Source organism: Anopheles ziemanni, chromosome 3 (genome assembly GCF_943734765.1).
Source record: "Anopheles ziemanni chromosome 3, idAnoZiCoDA_A2_x.2, whole genome shotgun sequence".
In the NCBI taxonomy this organism is placed as follows: Eukaryota; Metazoa; Arthropoda; class Insecta; order Diptera; family Culicidae; genus Anopheles; species Anopheles ziemanni.
In genome coordinates this window covers 56,891,229-56,909,402 of record NC_080706.1, presented here as the reverse complement: position 1 = coordinate 56,909,402, position 18,174 = coordinate 56,891,229, and the positions used below count along the sequence as shown (strand labels likewise).

The window sequence follows — 18,174 nt, the reverse complement described above, 5'->3', positions numbered from 1 at the left end:
CGTCACTTTTATTCTGCAGACGATGTCATCACACACACACAACCATAACGTTCCAAATTCTCGTTTCGCACAAGAAACCCCCATTCCATGCTTCTCCCCTGACATTCTGGGTTGTGGCATGAACGCTGTGGCAACGGCATTGAAAAGCGCATGCGTATCAACATTCACAGCTTCCAGCCTCCACAAGGCACGTCCAGGAGCAATTCCTTCCGTTTGCCCTCGAATGCTTTGTTCTACATCGATCCATGTGTACTTCCGGATGGTCAATGGTCGAGTAGAAGTCCTGTGGCTTGCTGAAGCCTGTCCATACGTTTGCTTCGGTTAGCGTTGTCATAGCAGCATCTACGAGCAGCACCTACAGATCCTGGCAGCATGAAATCATGCCAAGACTTGTGTGTCTCATTCTTTTCTGCTATATATATATTTTTTCTTTCTCTTTTCTCAGTGATAAATGCCACAACCAAAGGCTCTCTATCGTTCCAGCATGTGGTAGGATAGAGATGCTTAATACATTTTGCCTATTGAGTCCAAGTTCATGCAATCAATCAATCATGCTGAAAGGTGGCTTCCACACTTAAAGTGTCCTTATCCATTATTTTAACGGGAGGCGTGCTTTAAAAGCAATTTAAACTCGCATCATTTCACTTTAAAACACGTCCCAACTACTACCTGCTTCAATTGCGCTGTTCAATTCATGCACATTTACAAATGTGGTGCTGCTGGATGTACATATGTGAAATTATAAAAGACGTTATCTAAGCCTCCAGATCGCGTTTCAACACTCGCAATAGCCATTGGTGGTTGAAATTTTACAACCAATTGTAGGTCGGCACCCGCTTCTCGTATCACGGTAAACGATGTAACTGTCGTAGCAAGGACGCATTCGGTCTCAACTCACCATTTTTGGCTCTAGGATGCTCACTCAACATGTCCTATCGGAGGCCATAAAATCTGTTTCATTTACCATGTCAAGACATAAAATATCTTTGTATTTCCTTCCGATTCCACTGCCTTTCGTTCTCACACGCACCGACCGGCAGTTCCACATTAAATGCGCTTTATGCTACCAAACGTGTTGATTCCACAGTCGCGGCCGGAACCGTATTTTATGGACGTCGATCAGCGACTGAGCAAGGCTTAATCATGAATGAGGCTACGCTTCCCGTTTTGCTATCTATTTGCTGGTATAGGCTCTACAGAATCTTGCCGAGCAGAAGATCCTCGAAGCAAGCTCTTTCGCACATATATCCGGTAGTCCGGAACACAAACACACAAATCTTTCAGAAAGGTTACTGGCCGACGAAGAAGGGTAAGAAGGGAAGGGGAAAGATAAAATGATTGATTGCACATACTTCTACAAACACTCACAATAGCTCCCTGGCGGCATGTCCCCGGAGCCCGGAGGTCACCGTTGTGAGCACGTCGGTTGTTCTTCGTAAACTGGACCTATCTCACACCTGGACAGGGCGGCTTCATGTGATATCTTTGATGGTGTGACTTTGTGTATTAACACATCGTCTTCCACAGGATATATGCCAATAGTGCTTTCATCAATGAATCGCAAACGGTTCGATTTGCAGGAAGTGAGCATAAGCGAAAACGAAAGCGACTATTATGATTTTACAAGGAATTTTCACTTGTCGTATAGGATTTTATTTCTTATTATTGTAACGATTTTTCACGTATATTGATGTTCCATATAATGTCGTAAATATTTCATTTACAGTTTTTTAATGTGACGTAAAATTAAATTTACAAAAGCAAAATAGGTGGAATTTTCCGATGTCACAGATAACAATCTGTACAACAACTTTTTCTTTTAAATGTGAACACTCGCTTTGACCCTAAATTTGCAACAATGTATGGCTCATATGTTGCGGTTGAATTTAAAACCGATTCAAATAATCCATCCCATGCAACCCTTCAAATCGGGAAAAAGTCAAACAACAATACAATCACGATAAAATTTAACTTTCGTCACCTGCTCCCTTTCCATAGTCTACTGTCGGTACGACAGTTCATAAATAACTTTCGCACATTGCGCATGAAGTTTAAAGACTTGATTACGAAGCCATTGGTAGAGAGGCGACCAACAAAATATCGCACCATACCAAAGACCAACAACTACTACCTCCGGTTTTCCCATTCCGTGAGTAGTGGGAGTTGCATAAAGTTATTCGTTCTCCCCGTTGACTAGATCTTGTTACTCTTTATCCACCACCAACGTAAACCACGGTTGTAGAATACCACAAAACGCCATACATAACATGGCACATTGCGGCATCCCGCTAAAAAGGCGGATGTTTTTCTATACGCGTTGATTCGTTTTATTATTGTAATATTCATATTCACGTCTAGCGTGTGCACATGAATACACCAAACGACGTACGTTGGTCCCGGAAGCTGACAGGAACTGGCGCGGATAAATATCTATCTCGTGACCCTCGATCCGCGACAAAGGGTGCAACGTTTCTATTGGCCTTCGGAAACGAGTTGCGGCAGAGTATCTGTCAGAAAGACATATGGCTCCTCATCCCTTTTCAGTGGAGCTAGGTTGAAGTCAACAGTGACTAGTAAGTTAGTTCTCGCTTTTCATAATCCTTGCTTTTCACGACATCAACCGAGATTTCCCACCAACGCAGGGGAGCTTGTTGACTTGAGGGGAGTGTATTGCGTTCAGTGAGGGAGAAAATAAAACATTGATTCAAATGGATTATGGGATGCTTCAATTTCACGATGCTGTAAAAGGACACATGCGAATGTGCCAAAGAGAGATAGCTCGCCAGAGTTAAACGATGAACAATTTTCCTTCTTGGAATTTGGAACCACAAGCTGACATTTGTATCTACCACAACTTGTCTTTCTACATGCCATTCCAACTCTTTGGTGAAGTAATTTAACCTAAAGCTGGTAAAATGTTTTAATTTTTAGTAGCAATAAGTCCTTTCGTTAACGTTAAGGAAGTACATTTTTGTAACACACGTTTTTATCGTCTACTCTAAATACATATAATTTGTTTTATACTGTACGTTTCGGCGCTGAAATTATCTTTTCAAAGTATATTCCAACTTGTAAATCAACGAAATACACCTGTGATAAAGACTGTGCTCGAAATTCGTCTTGATTTAATTAAATTAAAATCCCGAAAGCATTTTAAAACTTCAACCAACGACCACATTAAACGAAGCGTCGTGATTGGTCCGCGAACCGGTCGAACCGGTTCTCCGAACGACCTTGACGAAGGTCGTCGCCAGAGGGAGCTACAAGCGGGAAAATTTCGTTAGCTTTTCGAGCAGATTTGGAAAAGCTAAAAAGCTTCCATCATTTTGAACGAAGCAAAAACGGGCTCCATTACAACACTTCCAGATATTGGACTCGACGTTTTACTTTTTGGTAAAAAAATCATCGAGCGATTAGAATAATGCTACTCTTAGCAAGAAGAAACCAAAAGAAACGATAAACCAAGCTTTAATTTGACAATGCAGCATCAGTGTTCGTGACGGTTCGACGAAACTTGCTTAAGCCTTCTGAGCATTTAAAAATATTAGTATACTACATTTAAAATATAACTTAGTATATCTACACAAAAACAATTTTCACGATTAACTGCTACCTTTAAATTCACTCCAGTATTTGCCAAATGATCATAATTGGAGTTCTGGACAAAACGAAAAAAATTAACAGGCATATTCATAGATCGGTAAACGGGTTTCTGCTAATCATAAGCAATTGTTGCCAGCTCCTTAAAAAGTACAGATAGCTTATGTATTCGTCTTCCGCTTGATAAACAGCTTCTCATCTCATTATTCGATACGATCAACATCGTCGCTCCTGTTTAGTTTGTTGATATTCTTACAAAATGTTTGGGAACAAGCGACACTGCGCGAAAAAGTTAACGAAACCTACATCAATCAATCACATAAGAAAAAGAAGTTTTGCAGCGGCTCCCATGGAACAAAGTTTGCAAAATTTGATACACAAAAAAATAAGCAAATTGTTAATTGAAATATGAAAAGCTTCAGTTTAGAGATCATTTATAAAAAACATTATCGCACATCATTAGCTATCAACCGAATCAAGGAACAATTATAAACATGCATCTGACGTTCTCATTTGCATTTGAGACTATGCAGTTTCATTCATATTCGCGAATCTTGCATGGATGTGTTACAATAGATGTTATGATGGTGTGGTATACGAAAACAATTACCTAATATTATGCAATTATCCAATGTTTCATTTAACGTAAATACAATTTCTCATTTGAAATAAGCTTTACTAAAAAAACAAATAAGAATCGAAAAAGTTTCTTTTCCAATAGCTTTGCCTATCCAAAGCGAATAAGCAACTGCGCAGAAATCCTAGATAAAAACATTTGATACTGATTCAAAAAAAAAAATTGAACCAGAGTCAATCAATCTAAAACTAACGATACAAACTAGAAATCGTGAGACCTTCTCAATAAATTCATGATGATTCATGAATTCATGATTTCATGATTCCAGGCATGCACTTGCAAAATAAATAAAAAAACACTTTAGCGTGATTGTATTTTCAATACTGCCCGAACACAAAATATCATTATTAATGCCCTTGATTCCTTTTTTTTGTTTAGATACATTTTATTGTGTATCTAGTTTTTAATCAATGATTTTTTTTCATGAATTCATGAAAACTCAAAGCTATAAATGGTGACTAACATATTCTTCGTAAGGACGATTGGTCAAAAGATACAGTTATGGAATGATTTACAAAGTGGGGAAATTCGTCAAAAAAATCTGGGTGACGAGATTTCCAGTTGTCACCTCACACTCCAAGGAAGCAAAGGTCCAAACATTCATAAATCATCCAGCAAGCATCACTCAACCCCATCTCCGGGAACATTCAAACCGAAAGAACCGCCGCATTGGAAAGTCTTCTAACCACCGTAACAAACCGTATGTGAAGCTAAAGGTCGTCTGATGACAACCATACGGCTTTTAATATCCCACTGTTTTCGAAGAACCTTCATCAGGGCTCCGAAGGCACGTGGTGTGTCAACTGAAAAGTTTCGGTGGCTTAGCCCATAGATAATGGCTGTGCAATATATTGAAATAGGCCTACCCAGTTTACCCTCCCAGCGAGCTCGTTCGCTTAGCTTTCCCCCGGTGGAAGTTCGTCTCAAATGTTCAATGACCGTTTTAGCGGGACAGATAAAAAGACACACACTACACTCCTTCACAGACAATCTCGCCCGAAGCCCACCGCCTCGCTGTTCACAGACATCCTGCTTCATCCCACCACCAGCGCCTTTTTTGACTACTGCTGTTTAAAGAATCATTCTTTCTCGGACTATTACAGAGCGCTTTGTTACAGCTGTTGACGTCGTATATTTAAACGACAGCCTTCAATCCCTGAAACCAGACCGTTTGCCACACACCGCCGACTGCCCCAGCGAATGCCACCAGTGTATCCTTTAGTCGGTCGGCCGATCCCCTTAGGAGCGCCACATTCCGGCGGGACGGGTTCTATAGGCGCAGGAAGCACAGTGTCCCTTAGACTCGCAATCCTCTCCGGAACAAACGGAAACGAAAGAAGCTGGAAAAAGAAAATCTGCAAACCATCATCGGCCGACGGTGCGCCCTTCCGAATGGTTCCGCGTGCAACAAAGCGACAATGAAGGCCAGAATGGAACAGTGCTAACGGTGGGTCTACGGGCGCCTTCCACAAGGGGCGCCGAGGTTTCGCAGCATAAAAATATACTTGTAATTCAAATGCGTAAATTTGCATAAAGTTGTCATTAATCATCGGTATGATTTGAAATTAGAATATTTCCTACGCATCTTCCTCGACGGGATCGGGATTCCGCTTTAAGGATATGGTTTCGTGGATTCAAAATCGCGATCGTGATTTTTCGTTCCTTTTCCCACTTTTCACTAAGCGAAGCTTAGTATTCAATTTCTCATATGCCACTGGCCAAGAGAGCAAAACTTTTTTGACGTCGTGCACGCCGGTTTTCTTCTACCATTGCCGACACGATGTGTCCCGTGTTTGGTGGCCCTGGATTCGCGGCGCGTACAATCAGTTGCACATGTAGGATATTTTCTACTTTTCTCCTACTTTCAATCGCTACCATCTGGCTCCAGCATCGCGGGCGCAGATTTTGGCAATGACGTTGCCGTTTTTCCCTTACCTCTGCTGCCCACCTCGCATTACAATAGGTATGTGCTAGCGCGATGACACAGGGAAACGGTCTAAGAAGTGATGCAATTTATTTTTTATGAAACGAACACTACCGGTGGAATCTCCTACAACGAGACAATGTGAACCAACGATGGGCGAATTTCCCCCTTCTAATCATGGGGTGTATTTCAAATGGATTTACCCATAAATTTGTAACGATTTAATTGTTTTATCGCCAAAAGACCGTTACGAATCGCTTAAATCTCTTCTGAATTATGGCAGTTAAATAACTTCGAGAGCGGTTTTCCCTGCACCGCAGAATAGGAAACTTTATTAAATGCTCTTCTAAGGTAGTGATACAAACCACCTCGATTTTAAAATGGAATTACTACTAAAGAAACCGTGGAAAGTAAAAAATATTCATGTGACATATTTACCGCTTACCTTTAGAAAAACTATGGTTAAAATAAAATTAATCTCCATCAAAGATTTTCGACAAACCACAATAACAAATAAATAAAAATATCTTCCGAGTGCCCCAAAGATTTGGGTATAAAATACAACGTTTGCCCCCGAAAAAATAGTCAATATATCATTAAATTAAAATCGTTCTGAGGACTATTTATTTCTATTATCACTCGAAATCCAACATTAATATTCGTAACAATCCCACCACATCTTACAATTGATGCCAGTAGATTCCCCACCCTTCTTGTTTACGATGCCAGGATAATAATCCTTCCCGCAACCAGACCCTGAACAGTGGCAGTGGGTAATTTTTGAAGTGAGATTCTTAATGGTGCCACAATTAAGTTAGCACAAACAATTTTTCTTCCCGATAATTAACTAAAAGTTTGGCCGCATAGTCGAACTCTTTCCAGGCTGTCATTCGCGTCAAGGTGCTACAAAATGCCAAACGATGGTAATTATTAGATTAAGCGACATCCTGCGCAACTGTTGCCGGAGAGCAAAGCGGCCAACAAATGAATGATACCGAATGATAATCACCCTGTAGCATCCGTTTTGAAGATGTTACCCAATTTTTGGCGCGCTGTTTACTCGAATTATTCCTTTCTCGCTAAACCCTTTCTAGCCGCGAAGGAAACTGAGTCTGATTTCACATATTTTTCTGCTTTCTGAAGGCCCTAGTTCCGCCTTGCTTCAACCCGCTAATTGATTGATCGAAAAAAAAATAAGAAGGTCTTCCCGCTATAAAGAGCTATATAGAATGTCATCCCAAGGGACACTTATGATTGTTTGGTCAGGGCAAACATTGTCCCGTCGAAAGGCGTCTTGGGCACAAATTCCCTCTCTACCACTCAATCTCTCTTGGCCAGACTTTTTTTTATATGATAAGCTTCAATCCGTTCCTAAAGTTTAGCCATTTGACTATGGAGGGTGGATTTTGAATGTCCGGCCATTCAAAAGGTCAAGAATTCAAGGAAGGGTATGTGGATAAACGGAACCATCACATAAAAAACCTATTTGTCAACCCTGCCATTTTTCTCGGCCATTTGTACGGAACAAAACGGCTTTTTTGAACCGGCAAACATCGACCAACCCTACGGGAGCTAGGCATTTCAGGGGGAACATTTACGGAGCAGATTTCTTACGGAATTCACTTCCTTAATTTTCAACGAGCATAGTCAGAACAACCCACACAGCTATGTTGTGCTGTAATAGTTGCCGCCACAGAAAACACAAAGGCCAAGCGCAAAAACCCTGTCTCCATTGGCACTCGAGACCTCCTTTAAATTGGAGATTTATTATCCTCTTTACGTTGAATATCAACTCCTTATCCCCGGTGGGAACGGTCTCGGGTCGTCTATGCTGACGTCCTTTTCCTCCTATGCCAACCTACACGGTTTTCTTATCAAACCGCATTAAATGCCACCGTCTACCAGCACTGGCATGATTCCCTTATAAAGGGACATTAAAGTTGAAACATGAATGGAAAAAATAACAAACAAAAATACTTCCACTCAAATAGAAAGGTTAGATTAGCTTTATTTAAAAGCTTCGAGACAGTTTTAGCGTTGGAGATTATTCTACCCAAATGCAATACCGATACATCCCGTTTAATTCTCGAGGCCCGGCGTAAACGATAATATTCTAAAAAAAAAAGAACCACCAATAAAATTACCCTCCCACTACAATCGGTAGATATTTTCCTTCCTCTCAAATGGTTTCGGCTGACTAGCATTCCTACTAAAAGAGATAATCTCGAAGGTGGTGAAATGAAACCGAAAACATCTCAATTTTCGATAGATTTCTGATCCAATTTGTTCGGCGAAGGAGGTGGATGTGGGTCGCCTTGAATTCCCCTCGTCACGCTATACGCAGTAGCATCAGCCGGCAGTCCATATCTCATTTAGGTTCGCTGGTTGTTGAAACCGCTCACTAGAGTTTGGTTGGACAGCTTTAACTGTTTATCAGCATTGAATAAATGGCTGTCGAACGACTGTGGAAATGGGGGAAAAAATAAACGTCACCAAAATAACACCCACTCGGCTCGACCCGGTCTTTTGCATTGCATCGGTTTCTTATTCTTTTAAGACGTTCGATTTTGCATTGGCAAGACAATCGCGAAGAACGTCGCGGAACTGAGTGAAAGATGTGTTTCAAACAGAACGCTATACCGTTTAAACGGTTGCATTAAATTGTCGCTCGGTAAAACGCCCAAATGTCAGTGTGCAGGGAGTGCCTTCAACGTTTGGAAAAAAATAGGGAGCAGCTAAGAACACGAAAAAAACACGCCGTTCAGTTCGCGGTGAAATGAAGCGTTCCTCGCGGGTTTTGCTTTTAAATTAAAGATATTTATCCGATCAGGCATAATTCAATCCCCTACCTTTCTACCCGCACCGGCCTTCCGTTTCCAATGCGGAAAATGGCTTGGGGTAAGTGCTACCGAAGGAAGCAGCCCCGGCAGCGCGACTGTTTAAAACCGCAAACCCAAGACGAGACCTTGGGTTGGGATGATGGAGGGCAGGGCAACTTATCGATCCGTTTTGTTCCATGGCAATCGAGCATTCCACTTCGCGGAATTTGTTGTTTTTAATATTATTTTTTTGTCCTTTCTTTTTAAGTCCTCTCTCTCTCCTAATCATTCAATATCTCGAAATCACGCAGTTTAGGAGCAAACATTTTAAGTGTGGATGGAAATACCAACTAAACTACGGTTTCACTTTTCCTCTAAAGTAATTTCAACATGCTACTATCTACTGCGAAACAATATTTTGCATTTCACAGTTGAATGTTATTCAGAGGATATATTTTTATCGTTTAGTAGCACACATTCTGATACAAAATTATTTTTTTTTTTAATCTTTCACATCATAAAATAAAATCCCAGCCTTTTAGGTCATTACATTCCATTAAAGCTATTCACTGCCGTTTAGCTGCTCCTTCTACAAGAGTTGGTAGTAGAAGTGATTCAACATTGCGTACAGCTTAGAACCATCGGCATTAATTCTTTCGATTTTCTTTCACTAAAGACTGATCTGAGGCTGACGATGTGGTGGTCTGTCTTTTTTCCTAGAATCCGTTCGGTTTCGTCTGCTCACGTAGAGCCAAGTTCAGGATACTTTTTCTACTATTTTCTTGGTTCATTAGTCAAACTCGCGGACCGAACGGATGGACCACCTGGACGCATACTTCCGAGGCGCTACCGACATGATTCAGCATCATTCTTCCTAGCTCCTACCACCTGTCTTCTTCTCATGGGCCTCGGGATCTGCTCGGCGAAGCTAGTATGACTATGACTTCATTCACTTGCGTGTACTTGGGTTAAGCCTTTTTTCTCCCAAACATTTGTTCTCCCTTCTACTTGCTTCAATCGCTTTCCCGCCCATAGGCGCGTTCGGATGCGGCCATGTCTAATTCACACACTCGCAGAAGGACACACCGAGGGGCCCCGGTGTGGTGGAAGCGTGAAGATCATTAATTATCTTCACACCGCTAGCGCATCCACCAAATCAAAGCACCCCGTTTTGACGGACAATTCGGATCGGTTCGATGCGTTGGCTAACGCTGCCGGTTCTTCCCGGTTGGAGCGTCATAGAGGCTCGACTCACAAAAAGGGAAGATCAGCACGGAAGGTTCCAACACATAAAAAACCCCTCATCGAGCGGTACATCGAAACGGGCGGCAAAAGCAAAAGAACTTTTTTGTTCACTCCTCCGTCACACTGTGGCTGATTCTCTCCACATTTGAGCAACACACCAACCACTGACGGACCAGTGCACCGAGGACGTCGGTCGATCGGATGATCAGCGAAGGAGTTCAGCAAGGTCGAATGCCGTCCTAACCCCGGTGATTTGTGGCTCGCGGTCAATCGTTTCTGTGGTCAAATGCTGATGAATCCTACAGCACAGAACCCTGTCCTCGATATGCACCCGCCATCCCGCACCAATCGCCTCAACGGGCTGTCGTATCACATTATCCGTTTATCTGAATGCTGAACCCCTAGCCTGAGTTACGCGGGAGCTTTTGCTTCACACTGACCGACGTAGCAAGTGTAACGCTTCTTTAATTATGGTAATGAAAATAAATTGTTTTTTATTAATTTGAGCGCGTTCCCGTCAGCGGTTCCGCGGTTGACGGATCGTTTCGGTCCGGGATTAGTCACGGGTTTTTTTGCTACCTTATGCTTACTTCAGTTCGACAAATCTCGTTACTCTTATGCCACTTCTTTTTATACTTTCAAATAGTAAAACAGTTGAACAAGCAACGTATTTGAAAGTGAAGGTATTTGAAATTTAGTTCACATAATTTTAACTTTAGCTTGAACAACAACACCACCACAATTTACACAGCTCGCTAAACTTAAATGTATTGAAATTTACTGGCAATATGCTTACAATCTCGAAATAATTGTTTATGGAGTTCTATTCGGCAAACCCCCCGACTTCCGAATGTTACCCAATTAGCCTAATTACCGTGATTAGCATCCTGAAACCCACCTCCACTGATTGCCGTAGCCAGCCGGTCACAACCAACCAACAATGGCTGTCGGCTGACATCGGAAGCGGAAAATATTCCATTCTTCCTGCGCCCACGAAGGACCAATTAAAACCAACACTCGCACCCGATGTCTTGATGGCGGACAGACAGACCTAGCATGCAAACCTGGCCAGCGTGGACCTCACCTGTGCCGAAGCGCGTCACGGGAATGTCGTGGAAAGACTCTGCCTACAGACCGGACCAAAATCAGAACTAATTAAAAACAACTTACGCACATACCGCCAACTTATGATCGCCGAAGTGTCCGAGTCCTAGGAGAATGCAAGCCTTTCTCACCGTCTCGTGCAGGATAGACAGGCTACTGGTGCACGTTCTCTCTTGCAGATCCTACCTATAGTCCAGGGCACGATCCAACGGACGAAGCCGCGTGCGGAACTTTGACGTGATGGCGCTTCCCAATAATGAGGTGGCACGCGGTCGGCTTCTCTTCTGATTAGGTACCTTTCCGCGACTCGGAGCCTACGTCGACAGACGGACACCTTACGCGGACCGCACTTCGGGCGAACTAATTAAAGGTGTGTTCATAACCGACCGCTCGAGTTTGGCCAGCATTGGCCGCTGGTAATGAGCCAATGTCACGTCACGCCATCGACGTGTGCCCAACCCCAAGAAACTTTAATCCCGTTTTCATGTAGAACTTGTTTTCCAGGTCGCAGTCCTTGCTTGATGGGAACCAGTACATCCTCCGATGAAAAATACTGTGGTTCGCGAGGTAAAGCGATACCCAAAGAAAAAATGGGGTAAAACTAGAAAGAATGGGGTTTTTCCACTGTTTGTAATTCAGTTTTAGCTCCGAGAGCAAGTTTGAGGGCCCAAAACTGCCCAGCACCTGTCACCAATCTCCAAACAGCCCAAACCTGGATAGTAAAAACAAAACATATTACCCACGACAAGATAAAACGGGGTAAAACTTTCTATATCCTTCGTCGAAAATTGATGAACATACTCCCACATCTTTTTCAAGCTCCTAAAACGGTTGTTATTGACTAAAGTTGTTCCTCTCCTACCCTTTGGCGGATAAGTTTTGAGCTGAAGATGCTGTAATATTTAGAATTTCTTACGAGACAGTTTGCGCCCGTCTACCTGCTTCTTCTTTACGCTACGAGCTAAACTCCTCCAATTGTTAGCCAAATAAAATGGTACCAACACAAAAAAGGGGTTGGTGAATTGGTGCATTGATCGAAGTTTGTTGTTTTTACGATCACGACCGTCCAGTCGCCTCAGTTTCTAATCCTTGCAAGCGCCAGGGATTACGGTCTCCGGGGAAAAATATATATCTACACCACACCCAAAGAGTGGGTAGAAACAATAACCATCTCTCGATCGAGAATGTTCGTAAGAAAGCTCATCGCATGCAGATCGTTGTGCTACAGTTTTCTACCTGAAATAATAGTAAGCAAAACTGAGCGGATAACTGATGGCACCATTCGCATGATTTAAACTGACTGTTTGTTTTCATAATCTCATTAACAGTACTAGCCGACCAAAGATATAGAGCCATCGATAATCATTCACCTATTGATAGGCTACCACGGCTAGACCGATGGTCAGTGGTCAAACTGTCGGGACGTCAACGAAATGTTCGGTCGGACGCTGGGATCTGACCCAATAAGGCGAAATTGCATCGCAAATAAAATCTGCATATCCTTTCGGTCCGTTTGCTTGCAAAGGTCACTTGGCCTCGCTAACAAAGGCGACTGACTTTGCTTATTAAATGTAAATAAACCGTTTGACGCCCAGTTCCCCGACTAGACTTCTTTGCACGCTTTCTTCGACCAGCCACAGGCAATCGGCCAGCCGTCGCGGGCAGCACGACGTTCCAGGTATCAGCGATCGGGTCATCGATCGCACCAGAGGGAGCGAGTGGAACGGCACGATGTTTACAATGTCGTGTCACCGGCCGTCCGCTGGTGCCACCAAGACGCAATATGATGAACTGCAAATAAAGCTCATTTTGCCGGTTCTGCCTCTCTGGCCCATGCCCCGAGTCTATCGGAACGTGGGCACGGGAAAGGCACATGCCGGTAGCAGCCAGACAGGCGGGCACAACTATGACCGCAGGTAGTACAGACAGTACAGGTCCTCCTCCAATCGGATACCGTTTGCCCTTGGTGACACTTGACTTGACTTTATCCTTTTTCGAATTGCTCCTCGTCTTGCCGTACCCACACGTACCCTTTTTTGGTTCTTTCACCGCAATGTGTTTTCTCTCTTCCTCGCTCTTGTACACTAGACCCACCCTGGCTGGTCGGGAATCTTTTGGGATACTTAGAATTATAAATAAAACGACCCATCCTACGCAGGATATTGTCATTTCGGTGCGAAACCTTGGTTGAACAACACTTATTGGTAACGTAAGGACTTTTCGTTACGTGAAATCGTTTCAAAGCTTTTCTGCTGTCGTAGCCAGTGAATTCACTCTCGTGTTCTGTGGTTCTCGTTGCGAACTAATTGTTAAGTTCACAAGCTTAAAAAAAAAATCGAAACGTGCAAAATGTTTTCGTCTATTGGTGAAATTTTTGGCGATCCAGGAGTGAACGAGTACAACGAATACGATTCGACCAGGCTGAACGATGGAAAGTATTGGTCCACGGAGCTGATCAATATTCCGTTCCTTGACCGCAGTACGAACGGCTCGCTACTCGATCTGGAAGATTCCCCACCGACGTACGACGAGTATTATACGTCAAAGTTCACTTCATCAACAGTCCATCCCGTGGAAATAGCCGGTATTTCCCCCCCATCGACGGTGCTTCCCCATGGTGAGTAAATGTTCGCGTCAAGTTGAAAGGAACCCGAAAAAATCAAGTGGAAAATAACCAAGCGGGAAGCAGTATGGATGTTTCAAAGTGTAATTCCCTGTGGTCAATGATTAGAGTAATTGATATAAATTTCTTCCGTCACTATCCGGTCCACGAACGAGTGACCCAAAAGGACTGCGAAGGAGCTAACGGGATACAAAATATCAAGCCAAACATGTCGTTTGAGGTTTTCCTCAGGGCGAGCCTGTTGCACATGTTTCTAATGCAAGGCCTTCAATGGCGCTGATCTGCGAAAAGGGATGTCCAACATCCGGTGAGGGATAGATTGACATTAGGGCTCTGGACATCCTTGCATTCGAAAAGGGAAAACCCAAAGAATCAACTATTCCAACTGCCCCAAACTACTCGTTTCGACCCGAACCCAAAAGAGATGCCGGAACCGCACAACCTAAGAGCCGATTTCTTTTGATGGTCAAATTTATCATCATCATTCCTCATCACTCTCGCGTCAATCTAGGGAATCCTCACGCTCGGAGCCCACCCTGTTTCATTACTATTATTGGACGTTTACCGTCCATCCTTGAAGGCGTGTTGGTTCATAATTCGAGCGCGCTTCTCACTCTGTTCTGCAGGGCTAGAAATGTGTTTTGGAAAGAAAATTCCAAACACTGTCCCATCTTGGCACACGGTTAAAAAAGCTATTTGTCTATTTGTCGGTATCCAGACGCATTTGATGAAACTTTGTTGCGCACTTTGAAAAGGATACGAGTATTGGAGATGGAAAAACTGATGATAAATTAAATGTCTAGGAAACAAAGAATCTCCAAAATTTCCACGAAAGCGAAAACAAACACATCCGTATTCACTTCCGCCAAGTTTGGCTTTACCAAATCATTACTTCCCTTAAGTGCATTTCAGTTTTCTCACGTTTTTCGTTGGAGTATAAACCAACCATTCAAAGAAGAAGGCCGCCGTATGGCATATTGCGTAAGATCCCCATGCTTTCCTCTATTCATAACCCTCCAACGACTACCATGAGAACTCTTTTGGCACAACATTTGACTCCTCATCATACAACTTTCCGCGAACTTCTTCGCAGCAACTAAAGTCCCCAACAAAACTTTGTTCGTTCTAACCAGATGTGGAAAACGGCGTGATGGTGTATGAAATTTCCTATTCATACATATATTTTCTACCCCACATTTGTCCCCGGCTGCTTCTTCTTCCGGGTCGTTCCGCGGGGCACTGATACACGCCGATCTGATTTCCGTAGCGGAAAATCCGGTGTTGCGACACCGTATGGCATAGTATCAAATATAACCGTTCGATCAATTTTCTTCGTGGCTAAGGGGGAAATTTGGCATACGGTATTCATCCCTTCTACCACTGTTGCCACTGTTGGCCAAGTGTAGTACGCCGGGAGTATAAATCATACGGCACGCTGTATACGGGCGAATGGAATGGGCACGGTGGAATAGGCGAATGAATAGAGGGCTATTTTCCAAATGGAGCCAACTTTTGAACTCTTCGTTCACCTCGGTCTTTCCGTTGCTGAGGAAATGCTCTGCGAGCCTTGTCGAGACGAAAGCTATTTCATGGGAGGGCATTTTCCCGTTTCTAGCTGGCACGATTCGCCTCACCTTAACCTGATGGGAAATGCGTTCTGAAAAGGGAAATGCAAAGGGAAATCATTTACCATTTCATACCCAACAATGATATGCATGCCACTGGCATCGCAACTAGGAGAAGCAGGAATTTGGGCTGGAAAACACATGTTCTTAATTCTAGGTCCATTTCACTTACCTCTATCTCTTTCTTTATTTCCTTCTCTTAGACCGCAAGACTACGGTTTCACAATGGGAAAAGACAACGGTTTTGACCATGCATCAGCCCCATACCATCGATCCCAACAGGTCGCCAACATCCGGCAATGGAGAATCTGTGACCTCCGGCTGCGGTGTAGCAACGAAACGCTCGCGCACAGCATTTACCAGCTCCCAGTTAGTGGAGCTAGAGAAGGAATTTTCCTCAAATCGCTACCTTTGCCGGCCACGGCGCATTGAACTGACTCGTAAACTGGCGCTGACCGAGCGACAGATTAAAATATGGTTCCAGAATCGCCGCATGAAACACAAGAAAGAAAGCTCCAACTTGAAGGATGTGAACAAGATGAAAGGCCCTTGTCACTGTACTGAAGGGGACTCTTCGATGTCACCGAAAATGTCGTCGCCATCGTCTCCCCATCATGCTCATAGCGACGCTGATCGGAATGGTCATCAGAGTATCGTTAACAGACTTATGGCTCACTCCACCTACGCGCCCAGAATAATTGGTTACAGTAGCAATAATGGTAGTGGGAATCCTTTCCCCAAAGAAAACCAATTTCAATACAAAGATTCGCTGCCCAACAATACAGAGCTAATGTATCAATACGTGAACAATGATGTCGAAACCTCCAATGCTGAGCCCCTACCGTGCGATGACCTTTTGGATCAATCGGATTTAATCCTTTCTTCTGATCCCGATACGGACGCCGAGCTGAAGGATCTGGAAAGCTACGCCTTTTTCCCGTCCATCATCCAGGCACTTGAGTCCAGCATGCTTCCCCTTCCACCGTCCATCTCGACCAAGACAACGCCGATTGATGAATCACTTGAGGAAACTTCCCAGATGACTATGATCCCGATGGAATCATCATCTTCTGAACCGATAGCAGCCAACCCTTTGAATGATTCCCCGTTTCAATTTCTTGTGGGCACTAATCAACTAACGCCAGAGACGGGCGCTTCCTCCGGCAACATCGTAAGCGTCAGTGCACCATCTGTCACTATTCAGTGGGGCAATGGGAACCACCAAAAACATCACCACACACCCAACCAACCACAGCAAACACCTTTCCTTGGGGATTCGAATAACAACAAGAGCAGCAACAGCTTCGCAACTCTCTCGACTGCCCACCAACAGAAGCACCACATTCCATCATCAATTAAACAGCAACATCAGCATCCTGCTGGGGTACGAGCTTCCTTGCATGTGACTACCATGGCACCGGCGTCAAGCACGACAACGACAATGCCGACAAATTCATCGGGTAATGGTGGTGGTTGCGTCTTCTTAGATCTGTAGAGATTAGAAAACCACACCGTCTATATCTCTCGCCTTCCCTAGCTGGGAAAATTTGCCCTGATTATTACCGGAAAATTTGCCCTGAAGGGACGCAGACGTGAGAGTAATTAGAATTTAAGAAACACACAAATCCTCTCCGTCGTCGCCATTTGCCTTCGTTTGTCTTTTATTCGGGTACGGAGCTAAAGCCAGGGTCCAGCCATGGCGCCATAGGAATGACAAAAGATTTTTAGCGTAAGTTCGTGGAAGAATGTAAGATTTTATTATCCTCTAAAAAACAGGGCTAATCGATTTTGTGAAGAATTAAGAGTCTTCAGTTCTTGGCGGTGCGATTCCCACCAGCATCAAAGCAAAGTACCATTTCGGACACTAAGACTAACTAGACAAGTTAATCTAGAGGGTGACATTATGTTTTACGACTGTGTCAATAGTGCTTCCATTGTTAAAAAGGAATAAACAATAATTAGTGAATTTCAATTCGAGTACATTTTTTTAGTTCATTGATTCGGGATCGTTCGAAGAGAAAAGTCATACCATCGCTCTATTCAAATTAATAAATGTTGGAAAATTCTATCACGTCATAAGGAGTTATTTTCATTCTTCCGATAAAAATGTAAATTAAATTCCGCATTGCTACCTTCGTTTGAGCAAGTTATGCTTATATGATATGATGTAATCATTTATTGCTATATACAATGTAAATGAACGATCGACACATTCATCATAACAACTCAATTCATCATTCATCACAACATCAACTACAAAGTTTCAATGTCCTTGTTTTGCGGAGGCGTGTTTTACTAAATAAGCTTTAAATAAATGAAAATTTTCCTTCGTAAACACTTATTCTTTTCAGGTTCTAAGAGGGAAAACTTTTCTGTTGTAACCTGTGGGGATCGAGTCAGAGAATATGTTTTATTTCGTAGACGTCGAGCTGATTTCAATCTGTTTCCCAACGTGAAAATAGGTTAAAACAGTCTGCAACCAAATGGCTCACCATTTAAAATAAAATGAAGTTTTCAACATACCACGAAGATATAGAATGGTCTACGTAAAGGCATTTGGACCCCTTGGGCTATCTATTATTGCAATTATTTATCCT

The 18,174-nt window shown here is 43.1% G+C and overlaps 1 protein-coding gene across 1 annotated transcript; it reads left to right on the top strand.

The window, feature by feature from the left end:
* The first annotated feature begins 13,678 nt into the window (after positions 1–13,678).
* On the top strand, positions 13,679–17,072 carry LOC131285077 (homeotic protein proboscipedia-like). Its single transcript, XM_058313936.1, has 2 exons — positions 13,679–13,946; positions 15,781–17,072. The coding sequence occupies exons 1-2, from the start codon at positions 13,679–13,681 to the stop codon at positions 17,070–17,072; spliced, it is 1,560 nt and encodes a 519-aa protein (XP_058169919.1).
* Positions 17,073–18,174: the final 1,102 nt, after the last annotated feature.